The following is a 22,610-nucleotide window of genomic DNA, read 5'->3' as shown; positions in this document are numbered from 1 at the left end:
TTTCATTTTCAAAACTTTTTTTGGTTGGTCCGATCGATTGTGCAATCGATTTTCGAACTAAAAGTGACAGGCCTTCTTGTTAGTATGGTTGAAGTGGATCATCAAAGGTAAATAGCAAAGACATTAATAAAAATGGGATTAAATACCTAAAGGATTTTTGTGTTATTTAAAATATTTAATTATTAATGCATTACCCCAACACAGTTTTTTGATGTGTTATGACAGATCGCTGTAAACAATGTTGCATAGCATTACATTTACGTCAGGGAAGTCACCCATTTTATTTCGTTATTTCGCTAGATAAATTAATACACTATTTTAGTCTATTTAACCCTATTTAAGTGATGTCTTATTTAATGTATGTTTAACAATTTGGAATTCTAATCAAATGTATTTTAAAAACAAACTTTATCATATATTTATGTAAAAAATCTTGTGTGAAAAATATCTTGTGTGGCAAAAGTTTTACAGTTAATGATAAGATAGAGGATAAGAGATCTTGTTGAACTTTGTGTGAAAGTTTATCAGTTCAGATGGTGTTGCTGCTTAAATGTACATGCTTTTGAGTCATCTTTTACAAACACGTTTATTTCTGCTTGCTGTGTATCATGGCGTAGGCCTGGTGTGTTTGTGCACTGTGGGTAGTGGATGACGTCAAGAGGGAAATCAGCCTGTCAATAAGTGGCACATTTTTGCAGTGACCCCCTCACGTGTGCGTACATGTATGTGTGTCCCAGCCTGTGCCCTGCAGCACATTAGCAGCATGAGCAGGGAGCACCATTGATTTCTTATTGGCACCACACTGTGACACACCAGCCTATTCTCCCTTCATTTTTCCCATTTTACCAGTTTGGAGCTATAAAAATAGCCACAGCATTGCAGAAAGCTGCTCTCCTGCAGGGAAAGGTGTGACCCAGGAAGAAGTGGAGAGAATCTGAGTGCTAACCATGGCCTGCTATTGCATGTTATAAACGTTATCGAAAGCGTTCTGACCACAGGGAGCCCATTGTCGTAATGCTGGCTGCAGCGATAAAGCAAAAAGGAATGATCTAAAACGTTTCACCTACTCAAACTTACTTTGCCAAAAAGTTTAGTGAATACTGCCTTAAATCACATGTCAAGATTATATCAAATGGTCAAATATATGAATGTTTTATCTATAGGGAAAGGATTTTTGTGAAACCTAGTAAGTAGATGCTTAAACAGGCTGTTGAATGGGATTTAACCGTTTGTTCAACCAATTTATTCACAGAGAAAACTGTTTGAATTGAACCTTTGAGTATATTTCGATTGACAACGAAAATACTGTGGGTCTCTAAGTGATTGGATCCCAACAGCACACCCACTTTTCCCATTCCAAACATAGCTTCCTCTGATCAATAAGATTCATGCAGGCAGTGGTTTAACAGTTTGTCTGTTGGAAACCCACTCCAGCATGTAATCAATCACCTGCTTTAGAGCGATTCCACTCTTTACTATCTCATGCCTCTATATTTTATGTCTGTCAAACCACATATCTCTCTTTGCCTTTCCTCACTCATTCTCATCTTTCCTAAGTAGCACCCCAAATCACAGTAGAAGCATAGGCAGATGTTTGGAGGTTAAGGAGGCTTTTTTTGCCACTCATTGTCGCTCTATTAGCTCCAGCTGTCTATTACAGACACAGCTGTTTTTTATTGGTTGTTGCATTTTTAACCGCCCAGTGGTGTAGCTCTCATCAATTGTTATTGATTCAAACAGCTTTTTTGTCGTGCTGTTTAGGGAGGAAGAGGCAGGATGGCACAGGGAGAGAGAAACAGAGGAAAGAGACTGCCCTTTTGCACAAGATAGGGTTGAAAGCGACTGCTACATTGGATTATCATGCTTCTCTTTCGGCAGGACTAACGGATGGTGTATGGAAGCACACGGATCTCCCAGAATGACGAGTGCTGCTCCTGCCCGGAAACCGTACCGAAAGGCACCTCCGCAGCACCGCGAGACGCGCCATACTGTGCCAGTATTTCGAGAGGATGTTAGCGGGAGTGCCTTGCCATCCGCCAGCCTTGCGCTGTCAGCCCAGCCTGACTCCTGCCAGGTAATTTTTCCCCGAAATCATGCACCTAATTTGCAGCATACCCGGTTTACAGGCACTTACCCACAATTCCCTGAGAGACCAGCGTCCGACAGCGAGCTTGATGTCTCGAGCCTGTCTAGCTTGGAGCTCAATGTCCTCCCCCCACCACGGATCTTCAGTCAGGGTTCTTTTGGCGTGAGAATTCCTCCCAAGCATCACCGACATCAAAGAATGAACCGCTTTATAAGTCATAGCGATGATCTACTGGCGCTCTCTGCTGACGAAGATCTTGCTTCCTCAGAAAGCTCCCAACATTGCATCCCAGGCAGTTCCCCATCACACTCCACCAGGAGTGTGGAGCGCTTCTTGGCCTTCAAAGAGAAAGCAGAGATACTTGCACCCAAAGGAGAGAAGCATCCACCCCATGCAGCACCTTCTCAGCACCATGCCCATCCACCCAAGGGCATCCTTAAGCAGTCTCCTCAGTTGGGAGTCTACTCCTCTGACAGTGTGCGCAAGTCTAAGTCGGCAGAGATGCTAGCCCAGGCAAGACGTCGAGGAAGTCGTGGACACACCAGGAAGCCCAAAAGTATGTCCTTGGATAGGGAGAAGGGCGAACGAGCCTCTCCCATGGGACGTGCTACTTCCACATCGTCTACATCTCCTAGCTCTTTGCCACCAGAGTGGAAGATACAGCTTCTTGAAGAAAAGATTAAATTTTCCCAATTTCTGGACGAAATCACCTACCGGGTCCTAAGTCCGGCTAGTCTAAAGATGCTGCGTGGAAACCCTCCAGAGCCAGCAGTGTTTTCAAAAGGGTGCCAAATCAAGCAGCGCAACAATCCCCAACAATATGGATCCAAGGACCGTCATGACAAAAAGCAAGAGAGGAGCAGACTTTGGAACGAGTGGGCCACCCAGCAAAGCAGAGCTAACAGGAAATCAAGGGAGGCAAGACCCAAGACGTGGCACATCTCAGAGGACAGTCCAGAGGGAGCGTCAGAAAAGCAACACGTAGATCCTCATCGTGAAGGGACCCGTCCCAAAACTGAAGTCCCAATTTATAGCCAGGTGGGGGGCAGTGATGGATCCGAATGCGATAATAGCACTCTACGGGGGGTTCAACACCAGCCTCATCCCCACCAGTTACCCCATATAGAAAGTAAAGCTGTGCAAAAGGACAATACATATAAATCAGTGCTGCCAAAAGCTGAGATTCCCATCATTCGAGTGGAGGGTGAGAAAACACCTTTATCACAAGTGACTCCCTTTTCTATATTATCACAGATCAAGGTATGTCATTGACAACATTTTTTATACTTTACCCCTTCCTCATATACAATCCACTCTTGCATTGAAGAAACTATACCAAATTTCATGCCTTGAAAACAATTGTGCCTGAATACTCTTGCAATATTCTTTCAGAGATTAACTAAATATTGTAGGAATAGTTTACTTATTTAAAACGTATATTTTCTCATCCTCATGTTTATCCACAGACTTAATTCTCTGATGCATTTTGAAGAATGTTGACACTGCTTGTTCGATACAACAAAAGTGGACAATGACTATGGGCTGTCAAGATCTAGTAGTCCATATGACCTGTGCACTGGATTTTAAATGTTTTGAAGTCATACAGTAATTTATGTATTTCTCAAATGTTATTTGCCATTGAATAAAAAGTTCTTGCTGGGATATGCATAAGAATGAATGACATTTGCCATCATGTCATACCTCATGTGACATTTCAGTGTGGAAAGTTTGAATAGCAAGTTCTGAAGCAAATGAGATTTGAGAACTATGGAGAATGAGTAAGAGTATGGTTTCAAAGCACATGAAATAGTGGATAAATGGTATAGATTGCTTTTATGTTGTTTATTTGCCCATTTTGAAGCTTGGCAGTCTCTAATCACTGTGTTTAATCGTATGGAAGAGCAGTTCAGAAGAGTCTTCAGAATATCTTATTTTGTAATCCACAGTGGAAAGTCTTGTAGGTTTGGAATTATTTAATAGTACACTATGCTCAGGAATTTTGGGGTAAACTTTTCCTATATTATGTCAACGCCATGCCATGTTATCCTCATCACACTGTTCCAACGTTTGCTGAGGATATTTTGCTCTAAACATGAGTTTTTACTGAAGTTTACTGATAACCAGTTGTCACTTCTGTAACTGTGTCATGACCTTCATCCGGTTTTATTTGGATAACAGATTTTTATCCACCAACAAGCAAATACATAATGTTTAAACAAACAGTTGTTTACAGTTTTCTCTATGAAAAAAAAAAAAAAAAACTGTAGCCATTTTCTGCTCTGTGGGATATGGCGGCTATTTAGGTGGCATTAAAAAAAACAGGCTGTCAGACCATTTCATAGCTTCACTAAGCATGTGCATATTGACCTGTTTTGCAGAAACACAGAGTATAATGTTTCCACTGTGTCCCTTGCTGTTTTATTGTAATTATTAAATTAATTAACCAACACATAAAGGTCATTTATAAATCTGAAATATTTCATTGATGCATGCCATAATAGTTTATTGATTGAATGTCTACGTAACATTTAGAAGTCACAAAAGACTATCCATCAGAACAACTATTTCCAATGTTTGCAATAATATGAAACTGCTTTATAACTGGTTAGAACCCTGTTTTAGGTTGCTCTGACATTTAGAAATACATTTTCAGCCACACTTAAGATCAGCTCAGATTCAAGTCTTGAGGAAATGTTATGTTTGCCCTCTTGGTATAAAAGAAAAAAATTATACAGCAGTTATGGGTATTACGGATATGTGAAATATTTATTGGAATATGCAACTCTGATTCCTCTAATACTCAATATTTATGTTTAAGATGATATTCAGTTTACACATACTTAATACATGTTCTTTCTTACAGGACTCCTTATCAGATGCCGACAGGATCAAGTAAGCTGATTTTATTCCCATCATTGTTATGTTTTAATTTTTAGTCTTCACAAATGTTGCTGACATGGATTGGCAGTGTGTCATTATTTTTCAATACTCATTTGTTCTAGAAGCCTTGTATTATTTATGACATGCACTGAAGTGTTAAAGTGTTAGGAGGCATTAGCCATCTAATCTGACCCTAAAGCTGTTTATTCATTGGCTCTTGCTGCTGTATAGCATGGTTGGCCAAGAGCCAATAAGGAGAGGAGATGCATGTATGACATCACCAGCTGATTAACCCAGAAACTCCAGTAGGATAGGGTGAGTCTCAGGCTTATGATCAGTGAGAAGCTGGGCGTGAAGTCTTGTGATTAGAAAAAAGTGCCCACCTTTTAATGACTCCACACATCCTCTCATTTACCCACCACACCTCAGGTGCTTACAGGGGTACTAGGTCAAATTCACTTTGATCAGAGACATCTCGCCTTCTTTCCAGGCTTACAAGGATTCTAAGGCTTTTAGGCTCCAACACCAACCAGCAGGTGCACATAACTAGTGATGAGGTTCTGCTTTCAACCCAAGGCATCCCAATACCTCTGCTCCATTCTTTTCATGTACTGCATTAGCTTTTATGTTCTTTTCCTGGCCTGTGTTCCATTTGTTGCTGCTTTTCTCGATTGAAACCAATGCTTTAAAGTCAGCACTTTAGATCTGGTGTAGCTTAAAAGTCATTCTCATTTTTTAAGCTGTTCTTCAAGTTGCCACTCTTCAACATCAATACAAAGGTGGTGCTTGTGAGAATACTAAACACAATTTGGTCAAAAAACGAATAGCTGGCTACTTTTTTTTGTCATTATTGGCATTGCTGGATGGGTGAGTAGAAAAAATATATTAGAGAGTGAGAAGGGATAAAAAAGTATCACACACTTGGGTCGCCCCAGTTGCAACTTCAGCTTCAAGGCTTTTGGCTCAAAACAAAATACATTTTTAACTAATTGGATGAAAGTCTTGTTAAATTTGGTTTAATGTTTGAAGGGATAGTTCACCTTCAGTTGGTCCCCATTGAATTGCTTGGTGTTTTTTTCATACTGTGGAGGTCAATGGGGACCAGCAGCTGAAGGTTAACTATCCCTTCAGCTGACCTATATTGGATGGGCAGAGTAAAGCAGAAAGCAGACAGCACAAGACATTTTTAACCTGATGCAGTCATGTGTATTAAAATGTTCACAACTTTTCAGACAGGGTTTCACCCTGTGAACTGTCTAACAGTTAAGGCACAGTAATAAAAAAAATATAAACAAAGTTCAGTTAAACCATTGCAATCCATCCCAGATTACTCTAGTGTAGGATTGACAGGAGCCTAACAGAGCTGAGTCTGACTCGTTGTTCCCTTCACCATCTCTCACCGCTCATGTGACGCCAGGCGGAAGTGCAGGACGCGGTCGGGCAGGCGGTGGTATTGATTGGCCTAGTTGTCTGTTTGATGGGTGGAGAGAGCTGGACGGTGGATGTAGTCTGAAGATGGGTTTCTCCATCATGCGTTTCCAACTCCCTCAGGGTGGAAATCTGGAATGAATTGTTGAAGCTTTGTGTAAATCACAAAACAAAAAGCACTGTGAGTCTGATATAATGTACTCTTTGACTGTGGATTTGTTTACTTAATCACCAGTTAAGTATGGAGTGTCACAAGGATCTGTCCTAGGTTCTATTTTCAATATACATGTTACCCCTTGATAATATTATTAGAAAATACATTATTAGTTTCCATTGTTTTGCTGATGACAATCAACTATATAACATATGCGTTTTATTAGTGTTAATCGTCTGATTGATTTCGTCATTAACTGAATTTTACTGTAAATTTCTGCATCTTTTTTGCATTTGACAAGCTACTACTAAATATATTGTACAAAAATAATCCTAAAACTGAGAGAGCGGGAGTCCTTGCTAGGCTAAAAACAAACCCTAGCCGGCCGTCTCTCTCATGCTCTCCAATGTTCGCTCCCTGGACAATAAATTTGACTACACTCAGCTTCAACTAGCTACACAGAGGGAGTTCAGAGACTGTTGCTTCTTTTGATTTCACATAGACAAGGCTCAGTAACAGAATTCCGGACGCAGTCTAGACGGGCTCGCTGTGTTTCGTACCGACCGAGACAAAGATCTGTGTGGTAAGGCTCGCGGCAGTAGCTTGTGTGTTTACATCAACACAAAATGGTGCACAAACTCTGTACTGGTCTTTAGATAATGCTCATCACTAGTGGAGTTTGTGGCTGTTAAATAGAGACCTTTTTATTTACCACAGGAATTCACCACAGTGTTTGTAGTCGGAGTGTACATTCTTGCTAGTGCTAAAGCTAACAATGCACTCTGTGAATTGTATGGGGCTATCGGTGAACTACAAAACACACCCTGACGGACTGTTTATTGTCGCAGGAGATTTCAATCACATAAAGCTCAAAACAGTTCTCCCTAAATTCCATCACTATGTGGACTTTGCAACGAGAGGGACAAACATCCTGGATCTTGTTTACACAAACATTCCTGGTGTGTACCATGCGGAGCCCCGCCCCCACCTCGGCTAATCAGACTACATCTCTGTTATGCTGATTCCAGCGTACAGACCGCTCGTCAGACGCGACAGGCCGTTTCTGAGGCAGATTAGAACCTGGCAGGCAGGAGCCATTTCTGCTGTCCAGGACTGCTTTGAGCAGACTGAATGGTGCATATTCAGAGAGGCTGCAACAACTTGAAACTCCGTCAACTTGGAGGAATATACGGCATCGATGACCAGCTACATCAGTAAATGCGTTGATGTTACAGACTCCAAGACAATCACTACACACACCAACCAGAAGGCATGGATGACTGCGCATGTGTCTGCACTGCTGAAGTTCTGTGACTCTGCCTTCAGGATGTGTGATGAGGCATCACTAAGAGAAGCAAGGGCCAAACTTTCACGGGGCAATAAGAGAAGCACAACACGCAACACTCCCAGTGAATCCACAACCAGTTCAGGGACAGCAGCGACACTCTGCGTATGTGGCAAGGCATCCAAACCATCACCAACTACAGGCCATCACCCCCTGCCTGTAACAGTGATGCCTCCCTCCCAGGTGCATTAAATCACTTCTATGCACATTTCGAGGCACAGAATGACACAATTACGAGGAAGTTCATCCCCCCTCCTGATGATTGGATACTGTGTTTCTCCAGAGATGATGTGAGGAAGACTCTGAGCAGAGTTAACCCAGGAAAAGCTGCGGGCCCAGACAACATTCTGAGCAAAGTGCTTATGTCTTCATTGACATCTTTAACAGAACCATGCACAGCACCATCGTCTTGGTGTGTCTCAAGGCTACCCCCATCGTCCCTGTGCCGAAGAAGTCCAGAGTGTCCAGCCTCAATGACTACCGACCCGTTGCACTAACTCCCATCATCATGAAGTGCTTTGAGAGGCTTCTCATGAAGCACATCAAGAACTTGCTATCTCCCACACTGGACCCACTACAGTTTGCGTACCGCTCAAAACACTCAACAGATGATGCCATCACAATCTCTCTACATCTAGCCCTCACTCATCTGGATAAAAAAGACACATATGTCAGAATGCTGTTCATAGACTTCAGCTCAGCATTCAGTACAGTCTTTCCTCAGACCCTGACTGAACCACTCCCTCTGTAACTGGATCCTGGACTTCCTGTCAGAGAGACCTCAGTCCAGATCGGAAACAGCTTCTCCAGCACCACCGAACTGAGCACTGGAGCTCCCCAAGGCTGTGTGCTTAGTCCATTGCTGTTCACTTTGCTGACAAGTTTGCTGATGACACGACCGTGGTGGGTCTTATAAGCAAAGATGACAAATCAGCTTACAGAGAGGAGGTGCATTGGATAGCAGATTGGTGTTAAGGCAACAACCTGTCCCTCAGTGTGGACAAAACTAAAGAGATGGTTGTTGACTTTAGGAAATCACATACCAATCACTCTCTACTCAACATACCCCTACTATAAATACCTGAATTAAAAACACTTGAAACCCAACTGCATACTTTGCACGTCTGTACATTTGCATAAAATCTGCCTCAATAGTGCACTTATTTATGTAGTCTGTACTTTTTGTTCAACTTTTACTTTCTTATTTCCAGTTTTAGTATTATATTAGATTATTTAAAATAATTTAATTATGTGTAGTGTTTTGAACAGTACAATGTGAGTTTTGTAGTTAATTTTGTCTTGTGTAGCACCATGGTCCTGGAGAAACGCCGTTTCGTTTGACTGTGTATAAGCTGGATAGAGCTGAAATGATGATAAAGCCACTCTGACTCTGTAGAAACTTAATTTTCTGCTGCTTTGCATCAATTTACATCATGAAAAGTGCAATACAAATGAACTTGAATTTAATTTAATTGAATTTGACCGCTCTGAGAGACCAGAGACCTTCTATATGTTTTTACACTGGGCTTTTCACAATGGATATACAGTATTGTTCAAAATAATAGCAGTACAATGTGAATAACCAGAATAATCAAGGTTTTTCGTATATTTTTTTATTGCTACGTGGTAAACAAGTTACCAGTAGGTTCAGTAGATTCTCAGAAAACAAATGAGACCCAGCATTCATGATATGCACGCTCTTAAGGCTGTGCAATTGGGCAATTAGTTGAATTAGTTGAAAGGGGTGTGTTCAAAAAAATAGCAGTGTGGCATTCAATCACTGAGGTCATCAATTTTGTGAAGAAACAGGTGTGAATCAGGTGGCCCCTATTTAAGGATGAAGCCAACACTTGTTGAACATGCATTTGAAAGCTGAGGAAAATGGGTCGTTCAAGACATTGTTCAGAAGAACAGCGTACTTTGATTAAAAAGTTGATTAGAGAGGGGAAAACCTATAAAGAGGTGCAAAAAATGATAGGCTGTTCAGCTAAAATGATCTCCAATGCCTTAAAATGGAGAGCAAAACCAGAGAGACGTGGAAGAAAACGGAAGACAACCATCAAAATGGATAGAAGAATAACCAGAATGGCAAAGGCTCAGCCAATGATCACCTCCAGGATGATCAAAGACAGTCTGGAGTTACCTGTAAGTACTGTGACAGTTAGAAGACGTCTGTGTGAAGCTAATCTATTTTCAAGAATCCCCCGCAAAGTCCCTCTGTTAAAAAAAAGGCATGTGCAGAAGAGGTTACAATTTGCCAAAGAACACATCAACTGGCCTAAAGAGAAATGGAGGAACATTTTGTGGACTGATGAGAGTAAAATTGTTCTTTTTGGGTCCAAGGGCCACAGGCAGTTTGTGAGACGACCCCCAAACTCTGAATTCAAGCCACAGTACACAGTGAAGACAGTGAAGCATGGAGGTGCAAGCATCATGATATGGGCATGTTTCTCCTACTATGGTGTTGGGCCTATTTATCGCATACCAGGGATCATGGATCAGTTTGCATATGTTAAAATACTTGAAGAGGTCATGTTGCCCTATGCTGAAGAGGACATGCCCTTGAAATGGTTGTTTCAACAAGACAATGACCCAAAACACACTAGTAAACGGGCAAAGTCTTGGTTCCAAACCAACAAAATTAATGTTATGGAGTGGCCAGCCCAATCTCCAGACCTTAATCCAATTGAGAACTTGTGGGGTGATATCAAAAATGCTGTTTCTGAAGCAAAACCAAGAAATGTGAATGAATTGTGGAATGTTGTTAAAGAATCATGGAGTGGAATAACAGCTGAGAGGTGCCACAAGTTGGTTGACTCCATGCCACACAGATGTCAAGCAGTTTTAAAAAACTGTGGTCATACAACTAAATATTAGTTTAGTGATTCACAGGATTGCTAAATCCCAGAAAAAAAAATGTTTGTACAAAATAGTTTTGAGTTTGTACAGTCAAAGGTAGACACTGCTATTTTTTTGAACACACCCCTTTCAACTAATTGCCCAATTGCACAGCCTTAAGAGCGTGCATATCATGAATGCTGGGTCTTGTTTGTTTTCTGAGAATCTACTGAACCTACTGGTAACTTGTTTGCCACGTAGCAATAAAAAATATACTAAAAACCTTGATTATTCTGGTTAGTCACATTGTACTGCTATTATTTTGAACAAGACTGTATATGTGTGATATTTGGCCAATAAAAATAAATTCTTCCTTTTGGAAAAGGCTTCACATTGGATGTTGCTTCCTATGGATGTAGCTCACTAGATTTTAGAACTGGTCAAAATATTTCTGTCAGCTTTTTAGCTTGCATAGAACAGTGAGGCATAATTTTCCTGATTCAGTGTTAAGTATTTGCCACCTTGGGGATGTAAAACAAGAGGCACTTCCAGTCCAAATCTAACTAGCGTTAAGCCCAGTCTGCATGTGATTGAAAAGGCTTTTCCTGGTCCTTGAAATGGTTGTATTTTCCATGTGCATGTATAATATCTAGGGATGCACTGATATAAATGCATTTATATTTATGTGAACGTTGATCAGATAGATAGATAGATACCTGGATTTGTATGTGATTTGTATGTGAACACTCCATATAAACACTCTCCAGTTTCATTCTGTTTTCATATTTACATAATTCAATTTGGCTTTTTCACTCAGAGACAGTTTATGTAGATTGAGCTGTTGCAACTGTGTCATGGGATCCAAGACTATTTGATACAGAACACTCAGTGTGTTCTGACTATCCATTTCTCTTTGGAGAAATTTTTCTATTCTTTGATGAAAAAAGATTCAATTTCAATGAATCAATGTATGCCGAGTTAATACTATTGGTTGAAGAGCTTATGCAGTATTTTCATTATACTGAAAATATTAGCCTTGAAGTGATCTGTCTAGGTCTATACTTACAATATATTGCACATCCTTACTAATTTCCCTTTTCACAATCTGTTTATCTGTTTGCTCTTTTCCCCACTAACTTCTTGGCTGGAGGTTGTGAATCTAACCTTAAGAGATAAAGCTGCTTTTCTACATTGCCTGAAAGCAACTTATACACATTCAGGAACGTGTGACAGACAATTGCGGAAACCTTTTTCTCACTGAAAACGGCATGTGATGATTCTCAAGTTAAATGAAGTGGGGGATTTTCTAAACCGATGTTAGGGTTTGCACACAAAAACCCACAATGAGTGCGTGAGTGTGCCTCACACATTTCATTTAGCATTCTTTATGGCAGATGAATAAATGAAGCCAGTTATAGTAGGCTGGATAATTCAGTTTTTTTTATATGCTTCAGAAGTGCTTTGGGGAGTCTGTGGCACTTTTTCTTTGCTTTTTACAGTGCTTTGTTCTTTTGCTCCATTTGTGCTCTAAACATGTGACTGCGAACAGGCAATTTGCCACTAAAAAGAGTTACATTGGTGTATTTATAGCTTAAAACCCCTGCCCCCTTCTAGGTCTATAGCATGAATCATTGATGTACCTGTTTCACTTCTTTGCTGTTGCTTTCAGCTGTGTTACATTGGCAGGTGTATGAGAGTGTTTTGAGTGCCGCTTTCTGTGCTTCCTTCACTCTGAACTGTGAAAGAAACTGGAAAAGCACAGAAAAGGGAAAGGTGTTGCATATTCTTAGGAATCTCAGGAGCCTGTCAATGAAAGATTTGATGTCTTTGAGCTGTTGGATGTTACAATCCGTCATTCATGTGTTATACAGCACTTGAGCTGCTGTGTGGAATTTGATTCCCAGTAGTCTGTCTGTTATCACTCCCTGTCTGATGACACAGTGACAGAGACTTGCAACAAGGGGCATCTTTTTTTGCCACCACTTGTTGTGTTTCCTCTTTTCACTTCAGATACATTTAACCATTTCATCCGCTGTCACTATTTGCATTATAAATGCCTTTATTTCTTTTCGCATGAAAATGAAAGACGCAACATTAAAAATTAATATCTTGTAGTGATTAACCCAAATGAAACACAGGAAATGAAGAAATTAAATGGATACTTCACCCAAAAATGAAAATCCTGTCATTAATTATGCCGTTCCAAACCGTAAGACTTTGGTACATCTTCATAACACAAATTCTGAGGGCTTTCTGACTTGTGATCGACAGAAAGGATATTACCACGATCAGCATCCAGAAATGTAGCAAGGAGATTGGTAATGGCATAATTTATTAAGCAGTTCTTCCCGAGTTACCGTACTCCACCAACTGAACTTGATTATTTTTTGTGAATATTTTGTGATTTATATACAGTACAGACCAAAAGTTTGAAAACATTACTATTTTTAATGTTTTTGCTCATCAAGCCTGCATTTATTTGATCAAAAATACAGAAAAACAGTAATATTGTGAAATATTATTACGACTTAAAATAATAGTTTTCTATTTGAATATACTTTAAAAACATAATTTATTCCTGTGATATAAAGCTGAATATTCAGCATCTTTACTCCAGCCTTGAGTGTCACATGTAGGGATGGGTACCGAAACCCGGTATTAAACTGGCCCCGGGGCTAAATTACGAAAGACCGTAGTATCAGTAAGATCTGACGGTATCGGTTCTGCTTTCGGTACTGGAGGAAAAAAAATTATGTACTATGTATTTTTGCTTAATAATGTTGTCGTGCACATTTATTCTCGCCAAACATTTCTAATGTGCGATCATATTAAGACGTTTGTCCGTGAGATCCGCATGAACTCTCATGCACGCCACGGAGGCTGTCTGTCAGTCACACACACACACCACAACAAGCGCACGCACATGCATTAACTGTACATAAACTCCTGCTTAATAATAAAGAGTGACGATGGTGAAGAGATTTGCTTAATGTTATCGTGCACATTTTATCTTACCAAACATTTCAAATTTGCAATATTATTAAGATGTTTGTCTGCGAGATCTGCAAGAACTCGCATGCGCGCCGCGGAGGCTGACCCTGTCAGTCACACACACTCACACAACAAGAACGAGCGTGGTACACGTATAACAGTACAAAAACTCCTTACAAAGAGTGACGATGGCGGAGAGAGCAAATCGTTCCAAAGTGTGGTTATACTTCACTAGAGTTAATGCTGACAACCCTCGTTGTCATAAGTGCAAAACAATATTTACATGTAAGGGAGGAAACACAAGCAATCTGTCAAAGCATCTTTCAAAAGGGCATTATGTGTATCGACTGCCTAGCTAGCTCGTCTCTGGTTGTTGCCCCATCTACGTCAGGTATGTATGCTAAAATCATGTTGAATCAATTTTGTTCACGTCATTTAAAATAAATGTAAAATCTCCCTGGTTTGCTAACCTTACGTAGAAATTCTGTTGATTTCTTTTGGGAAAAATGAAAATGAAATCAACATATTTTCTACTTGTTTTTAAAATTCCAAATAAGTAAAAATGTAAATGTAAAAATTTATTTGGCTAATTTAAATGCACAGCACCTCAAGTTAGTTTACAAAATAGCCAATTGCCACATTTTGCAACCTTTTTATTATATATATATATATATATATATATATATATATATATATATATATATATATATATATATATATATATATATATATATATATTATATTTTTTTAAGCTGCAGCTACAATGAACCAACCAACTCCTCCTAACATCTCTCGTCCAAGACAAGCCCATTATTAATTTTACATAAAAAATAAAGAAATGTTAATTCTGTTCTCAAATTGTTCTTAAAAAAAAAACACACACACATACAACACAAATTACCGATAAGAATACCGTTAAAGTACTGGACCGTTAAGCAGTATCGGTAAGGGTAGTAATCACATGTTAAAAAGTATCACATGTTCTGAAAAAATATTAAGCAGCAGAACTGTTTCCAACTTTGATAATGAATAATCATATTATAATGTTTTCTAAAGGATCATGTGATAATGATCCTAAAAATTCAGCTTTGAATCACAGAAATAAATGATAATTTAAAGTATGATAAATGTAAAAACAATTATTTTAAATTTTAATAATATATCACAATATTACACTTTTTTCTGTATTTTTGATCAAATAAATGCAGGTTTGATGAGCAGAAGAAACTTCTTTCAAAAACATTAAAAATAGTAATGTTTCCAAACTTTTTGTCCGTACTGTACTAATATATATATATTAGTGCAGACTTTGGCAAACTGCCCTGAATGTTCTAGCTTGTCTAAACTCTCATTCTTAAACCATAGTTTAATTACTCTTGTGCTTTTAGGCATCAGGAATTATAAACGCCCTGCTGCTCAGGCTTTCACTGGACCTGATAAGATTCTTCATTTTGTTTTAAGCTCTTGATAGAATTGTTAGAAGAACAGGTTTAATTGTAAGACTTGAAGTTGTGATTAGCTACGTAGTTTATTGACCCAATGTTTCCAAAAAATTACTGCTATCAAGTTTTGTTTTTTCTTTGTGCAATTAAGCAAATTAACTTGATAGAAGATGCTGCCAGATTACTTTTAAACAAGAGCTAGCATGAATAGTTCAGTATTTCTTTCATCCATTTGACATTATTTCATGTCTTAGATATTTCTATATAAGGACATAATAATACATCTAGTAGGTTAATGTCAAAGTAAAACATGATATACAAAATCTGAATAAAATATTAAAGTGGTGGTTGATTGTTTTTTTTCTAGGCTTGATTGTGTTTATGGGGTGCAGTCTAACATGTGGTAATGCTTCGTTTTTTTAAAAAACGCATTATTTTTCACATAATTTACCTTTTATTCTAGACCGCTCTGTCCCTTCCCCTTTGAACATTCTGATGAGTTCCTGGTTTTACAAAGCCCCTCCCTCAGAAATATGCAATGGGCTCACATTGGTTAGCTAGCCCTGTTGTTGTGATTCGCTAAACTGCCTAGTGCTGTCCAGAAACGTCCCGCCTCTCACCTCAGCGGCATGTGCTCCACTTATATTGTAAGCAGTGATGCCGTCAATATTGCTTATCAATTTGAGCCCAAATGAGACACAGAGAATATTAGTGAAGAGGATCACTATGCAAGCCTGGCTCTTAATGGTATGTTATTTTGTTGTTGTTGTTGTTGTTGTCTCATATCTTTAAATACGCTGTTATTTGTTAATTTTACAACTTCTGTTAGCTTCTTTAATACAGAATGGCAACTGCATGCACATCCATGTTTAACGCTTCTCATAGCCATGTGAACAAATATCTGTATGTCTATACACACAAATTGTATAATTGGAACACAGTGTGCAAAGCAGGGGACACGAGAAACAGGATTAAGAACCGCTGCTTTAGAACATTGATTTAGAACTTGTGAATCGATTAGAATCATTAGAAGACAGAATCATGATTCATGTATGAATATATATTTTTGTGCACCCCTAGTTTTGACGGCATGGCTTTAACTCCTCCTCTTCTCTAAAAATTCAAGGTAACATGGCCTCGCTCCATTTGTTGCATGTTCCTGGGGGTTTATGTACATTTCTAGGTTTGTGACGTCACAAACCTGGGAATTAACTTGTTGTAGTCTCTATGAGACATTTTTGTAGGCATTAAACTGCCATAATTTTAAGAGACTAAATGTCAGTTTGCATTGAACTTTCAATGCTTCGTAACTTTGCAGATATTCCTTATGTTCAAACAACATTAGACACTAACTTAAGCTAGAAAAGTGATATTGCAATCAACCAACCCTTTAATCAAGGCATGTTTATATTGCATAGTTGTATTTTTGTGTTTTCCATATGTGGTGATATAAATTGTGACATAATCCAAATGTTATTGCAAATCTTGCATTACCGTTTGCATTTTCGCTTTATATTGCATACCGAGTTATACGCTCTCAAGCCAGGATCAGCGTTTTAGAATGTCTGTCAAGCTTGTTCATTGTTCAAAGAACTACTTTTGTTATGTCAAGACCACGAGAAAATTAAGTAGTGATAATGAGAAAACGAAAGAAAAAAATTATAATAAGGCATGCCACTTAGAGCCTTTACTGATGAACTCCAATGATCGAAGCTTTTGGCACGGTCATCTGTGAGTGACGTCATCTCCCAATACAAACACCCCATAGTATAGTCCCGCCCTTCACATTGATTGACAACTTTCGTGTAGACGTCAGAAATTCAATCACAAAAAGTTTTGGCAGGTAACATGCATGATGCAGAGAGAGAGAACAAGCAAATACGGTTATTAGTATTGCTATTTAAATATGAAAGTCTCGTAACTCAGATATGGGAAATAAGTGTGTGTATACAACCAACCTATAATGATAAACAATAAAAAATAAAAACACTCAGGGTTTTTGTTTTAAAATCTTGATAAATCCAATCCCCTTTTCCAAAATCAAGCTGTTCTCAAATTCTTGGCTGTGTAATGTCACACAAGCCAAGGCCCCTCCCACGATTGTTGATCGACACTGGAGTTTTACCTTTAGGATGTACTCACACTAGGCACGGATGCATTGAACTGAGCCCCAGCGTGATTATCCAATGTTGAAAGGTTTACTAAACTGAACAGCGCTCTGGCCCACCTCTGGGGAAGTCATGGCTTAATGGTTAGAGATTTAGACTTGTAATCCAAAGGTTGCGAGTTTGAGTCTTGGGCCGGCAGGAATTGTACAGCGCTCCAGTTCTCTCTCCACCCTCAATACCTCGATGGGGGTGCTCTTGAGCAAGGCACCGAACCTCCAACTGCTCCCCGGGCGCCGCAGCATAAATGGCTGCCTACTGCTCCGGGTGTGTGTGTTCACGGTGTGCGTGTTCACTGTTGTGTGTGCGCACTTTGGATGGATTAAATCCAGAGCACGAATTCTGGTTATGGGTCTCCATACTTGTCATGTCACGTCACTTTTCTTTCTTTCATTACGGATACGGACATGATACAGAGTAATCACACTAGTCAAAACGAACCAGGCTTTGGAGGTTAAATGCGCTCGGGAATGGTTCAAAATGTCTATTGTGAGTACACCCTTAGACCGGCCCTGAGTGAGCTGTTATCAGTTCTCCATTGGTTCACTGCCAGAGCAGATGTATACAAAAATGTCTCCTAAGTGATTAAGGTGTTCTCTTTTTGTATGTAATAATGAGCTGCTGAAGATGCAGTGGATTAGCTTTTGTTTTTGAAGAGAATGCATTCTGTCTAAATGCGTCTATGTTTGCGCAAAATATTCGTGATGCAGCTTCACTTCCAGAAGAAGTATGCTCACCTCCAGAAGAAGTATTTTTTCTTTCTTTTTTTTTCAACGAATTTTGAAAATCACCTTTCCTAATAATGTGCTAGCTAGAGAATTGCACTCGCAGAGAAACACGTGCCGACCAACAGAAAAGGTGGCGGGGGGAGCAGAGCTCATTAGCATTTAAAGGGAAATGCACCAAAATGGCTTGCTGTGAACAGAGCTGTTTTTGACAGTTTAAAAGGGTGTTGTTTTACACATCCATTGGGAAATTATAGACTTTTCATTAAACTTGTGGAAAATGGGTATCGGATGAACCCTTTAAAATGACATACTGGGACATAGTGATGACACAAATGAATCAGAGATTTAAATTAGTTCACTGAAATGGATACATGGGACTGACTGAAAGAAATTAATTGAACTTATTAAATTAGCCAAATTAAGGACACATTTAGGAGATTAAGAAGGTCAAGTAGTGTAACGAAGTACCACTTTCTCAGAGGTCACTTCCAAACTAAGCAGCTTTATATCAGTCAACATGCCATATTCACATGTTCAAAGTTTATTTAATAAACCTGAATCCGATGTGAAATATGTGTGGCAAAATTCCAGATAGCATGGATTCCAGTTGACAGAACTGTATTTGGCCCACAGTTTTTATGACTGTAGTTTACTGTAAATCTACACTCATACTTTTAAGTCAAATGTGAATCTAGTCTAATGACACAATGTCAGTAAGCTTAAATGAAATCAAATTTTTACAGACTGCAGAAAACTGTTTGAATGAACTCTTTAAATTTTGTATGTAGTTCTACATTGAATTTTGACATAGGCTCTGCCTCCTTTTATGTTTATTATACTGTATATCATTAAAAAGTATGTATAATGTAAGTTTAATGATGACTGATAACATAATGGGACAATATGTAGAATTTAGTTCTGTCAAACGATTAAAGTTTTTGTTTACACAATATATGTATGTGTGCTGTTTATATTTATTATTTATATATAAATACACACACATGCATGTATATTTCAGAAAAATGTTATGCTTATATATTAAATATATTAAAGTATAATATAAATTATATGAATTTAAATGTATACGTATTTAAAATATATGCCGTATATGTTCATATTTATACCTACAAAATAAATATACACAGAACACACACATATTACGCAAACAAAAACTTTTATTTTGTATGTGATTAATTGTGATGAATCATTTGATAACACCAGTAGAATAATATCAGCTCAGAAAATGTGAGAAATTGTACAGATTAGTTTAAATTTTACTCTAAATTAGTCAATTATTGATCCTGTGAGGGGAAACAAGACAGTCAGCACTGTATAGTCTTCCTTTGCCATTCAAATCTTTTTATCCAAAAGATTAATGCTTGACATAAATATCTTCAAGTAATGTTTAAAAAAACTAAGAAATTCATTGGTCAAGAAGTGTGGGCAACCTGCAGAATACACCTTATATTTAACAATTAATATGTGAAAGTGGGTAAAAAAGACACACACAGTTTCTCCCCGATAACCACACTCAATGAAAAGCATAAACGTGGAGTTTGTGTGTGTATAGGGATAAGATTTTGTGACTGCTGCTGGTACCAAGCAGATGTGTTCAGCGTCACTGCAGCTGCCCATTCAGCTCACCACAGAGCCAGCTGCTCTCCTCACACACACACACACACACACACACACAGAGACACGCTGCTCCTGATCACACATTCACACATCTGCATGACTAACACTTAACTCGCTCTCAGTAGGCACAACATTTAGCCTAATGTTGTACTGCAGAGAGCCTTTTAATCATGGGGCTCAGAATCGTTCAGTGTTTTGCACACATGTAACTGTTTGCGCATCAGGTTTGGAAACCGTGCTTCAGCCTCCCTAGTCCTATTTCATTACATTTAGGTTGCTGTAAAGTATTGTGGATGTGGTTTTCTTTGGAGTAATTGGCAGCTTTCAGGAGTCTTGGCTGGGGTGCAGGCTGAGGCATCATTATGTGTTTGACACCTTCTCCCGGTGTCTTGGATGTAGGCTGTGAAGGTGCACCTCCAGTCCTATCATAGAGTCTATAGGGTGTTTTGTTTACCAGCCAGCCTCTTAGTTTTGCATTGTTGATTTTTCTTAGTCCACAGTGCTTTATTAGTATGATTGTAAAGATTACGAAATTACAGAATGTATACAGTAGTCCCAGTTGGTCTGAGAGTGGAGAACATTTATCAGACAGAAATATGTTGTATGGGCCATGAAATTGTATTTTGCATTATTTTAATTATATTTTTAAAATGTATATAAAATATATAACGCATCCTCCTCTTTTTCTAATGTAGTATTTTTTTTTTGATGGCTTAATGTGAGGAATTTTCCATATGCATGTAGCCACATTGTTATTTACGAAATAATATGAATACATCATAGGTGCATATATAAAATGTGCAAAAATCTATTTGTACTGAAATAATAGCATCCATAATAGAATACCTTATAAAATCAGGCATCGTATCAACTCAAGTACTGGCATTTAGGATACATTTGTATTGGTGCATTCCTAATAGGTTCATTAACATGTAAAAATGTTATTAACTTCCTATTTTATATATATATATATATATATATATATATATATATATATATATATATATATATATATATATATATATATATTAGGGGTGTAACGGTTCACAAAATTCATGGTTCGATACGATACACTGATGTCACGGTACGGTTCGGTACGTTTTAGATACAGCAAAATGTAAAAACATAAAAAACATATATGCCGTATGTTAAATTACTTGATATAAATGTTTATATTTTATTAATATTTGAAAAACATTTTGCTGACCCCAAACTTTGGATGGTACATTATTTTAAAATAAGGTAATTTAAAGCCAAAATTATTTTAAAATTAAAGAATGTAAAAAAAATATATATATAAAAAGCATTGTAGGTTATATTTAATGTTTGACTAGAAATTACAGCTGATGGTTTGAATGAAAACCCTTATTATTTATCTGGCTCATATACATGAATCTTACTCCATTAAAGTTGCTGTTAATATATAACATGTTTTCCAACAGAAAACAATTTTACACCATAACCGTCTTTTCTTTGATGCATATGAAAAGGAACAGCTGTATCAGAACTATTTCTTCATTACATTTCGGTTTAGAATATGAGCTGTAAAATGATACCAAACATGTCAAAGAGATCTATTAACAGAATACTATATGTGTTGAGAGGAAATGTGAGCTTGCACAGATGCACACCAACAATGTATGCACAAATGCTTTCCTAGGCATGGCATGTCTTCAGGATTCATATTAAAGGGTATTTTATGCTAGTGTAGTAGAATGAAAATTAAATCAAATTCATTAAATTAAACAAAATACATGAGAATGCTGTAGATTGTTGCCTTTTACCTCTGCAGTGGTGTGAACTCAATTTGTTAAACTGTTTCTCATGTCAGCAATGCATTTTTAAAATCTTTCATTGCTCTCACTTCTTTTGAAGGATCCTGCAGCAGCAAAATGAAGACCTCCGTCGCCGGCTCTCCCAGACCACTCATAAGATGGAGGCGATGGAGACGGAGTTCGAAACCAGTCGACATTACATGCAAGCAGAGCTGGGTCGAACCAGAGACGACCTGGAGAAAATGAGAGACAAATTCAGAAGGTAAGCTACTTTTATTCAGTATGGATGCAATGAATTGATCAAAAGGGAAAGTAAAGACTTTTATAGTGTTACAAAAAATTGTCTTTCGCAAATACAGTTCTTTTGAACTTCATAGGAATCCTTAAAATACTATAAAAAAATAATGAAGCAGCACAAAAATAATAAAGTCCCAAAGACCTAAAAAACCTGGACAATAATTAAATATCAGGGGTTTTTATTGTTTTTATTGTATCCAAACTAGGGCTGGGATAAACGATTATTTTTTAAATTATTAATCTAGCGATTATTTTTTCGATGCATCGATTAATCTAACGATTAATTTTTCCAGACCAATTCGATTATCTCCCCATTAATTGACTTCTAACAATTTATACATGTTGATTTACATATCTGAATGAAAAAAAAACATGAATTCCTTAACATTGCAATATATGTTTATTGCTCTTAAAATTACAATAAAATACTAAGAATGCATTACTTTGCACTTGTATAGAGATAGCATTCAATAAAACCTTGAAGCCTTGAAAACACATAGCTTACTGAAACAAGCTTACTGAACACATAGGGCCTAGCTTACTGAAAAAAAGTTCTTCTTTCAGATGAAAATAACAACAACTTGATGTCTAGCATTCAATAAAAAGGTCACCCAAAATACTTGTTTAGAGCAATTGAAAGAATACAGTAACCAATGTAAACTTGAGGGCTTTAAGCTAATACAGAGAGTGCTTTTCCAAAAAAAAAAAAATTAATAGTGGGAGCCAGCAGCCTGTCATTGAGAAAAAAAAATCTTCGAATGCTCCACGTGAAACTTTGGCGTTCCGCACTTTTTCTATCGTTTCTAATGATTTTGGTTAATATGCACGAGGGAGAGAGAGAGCAAG

The 22,610-nt window shown here is 38.0% G+C and overlaps 1 protein-coding gene across 4 annotated transcripts in view; it reads left to right on the top strand.

Annotated features, from left to right (window-relative positions):
* The window catches only part of tjap1 (tight junction associated protein 1 (peripheral)), a 108,820-nt gene that overhangs the window by 62,650 nt on the left and 23,560 nt on the right, over positions 1–22,610 (top strand). For 2 of the 4 annotated variants that reach the window (XM_052572028.1, XM_052572027.1), the window contains 3 exons: positions 1,879–2,074; positions 4,950–4,978; positions 21,568–21,729. In XM_052572028.1, the coding sequence (XP_052427988.1) occupies positions 1,895–2,074; positions 4,950–4,978; positions 21,568–21,729 (371 nt within the window). In that variant the 5' untranslated portion in view covers positions 1,879–1,894. The remainder of the gene's footprint in view (positions 1–1,878; positions 2,075–4,949; positions 4,979–21,567; positions 21,730–22,610) is intronic. The other 2 variants (XM_052572030.1, XM_052572029.1) reach the window with 1 other exon arrangement.

This window comes from Carassius gibelio, chromosome B13 (genome assembly GCF_023724105.1).
Source record: "Carassius gibelio isolate Cgi1373 ecotype wild population from Czech Republic chromosome B13, carGib1.2-hapl.c, whole genome shotgun sequence".
NCBI lineage: Eukaryota > Metazoa > Chordata > Actinopteri > Cypriniformes > Cyprinidae > Carassius > Carassius gibelio.
This window is presented reverse-complemented; position numbering and strand designations above follow the sequence as displayed.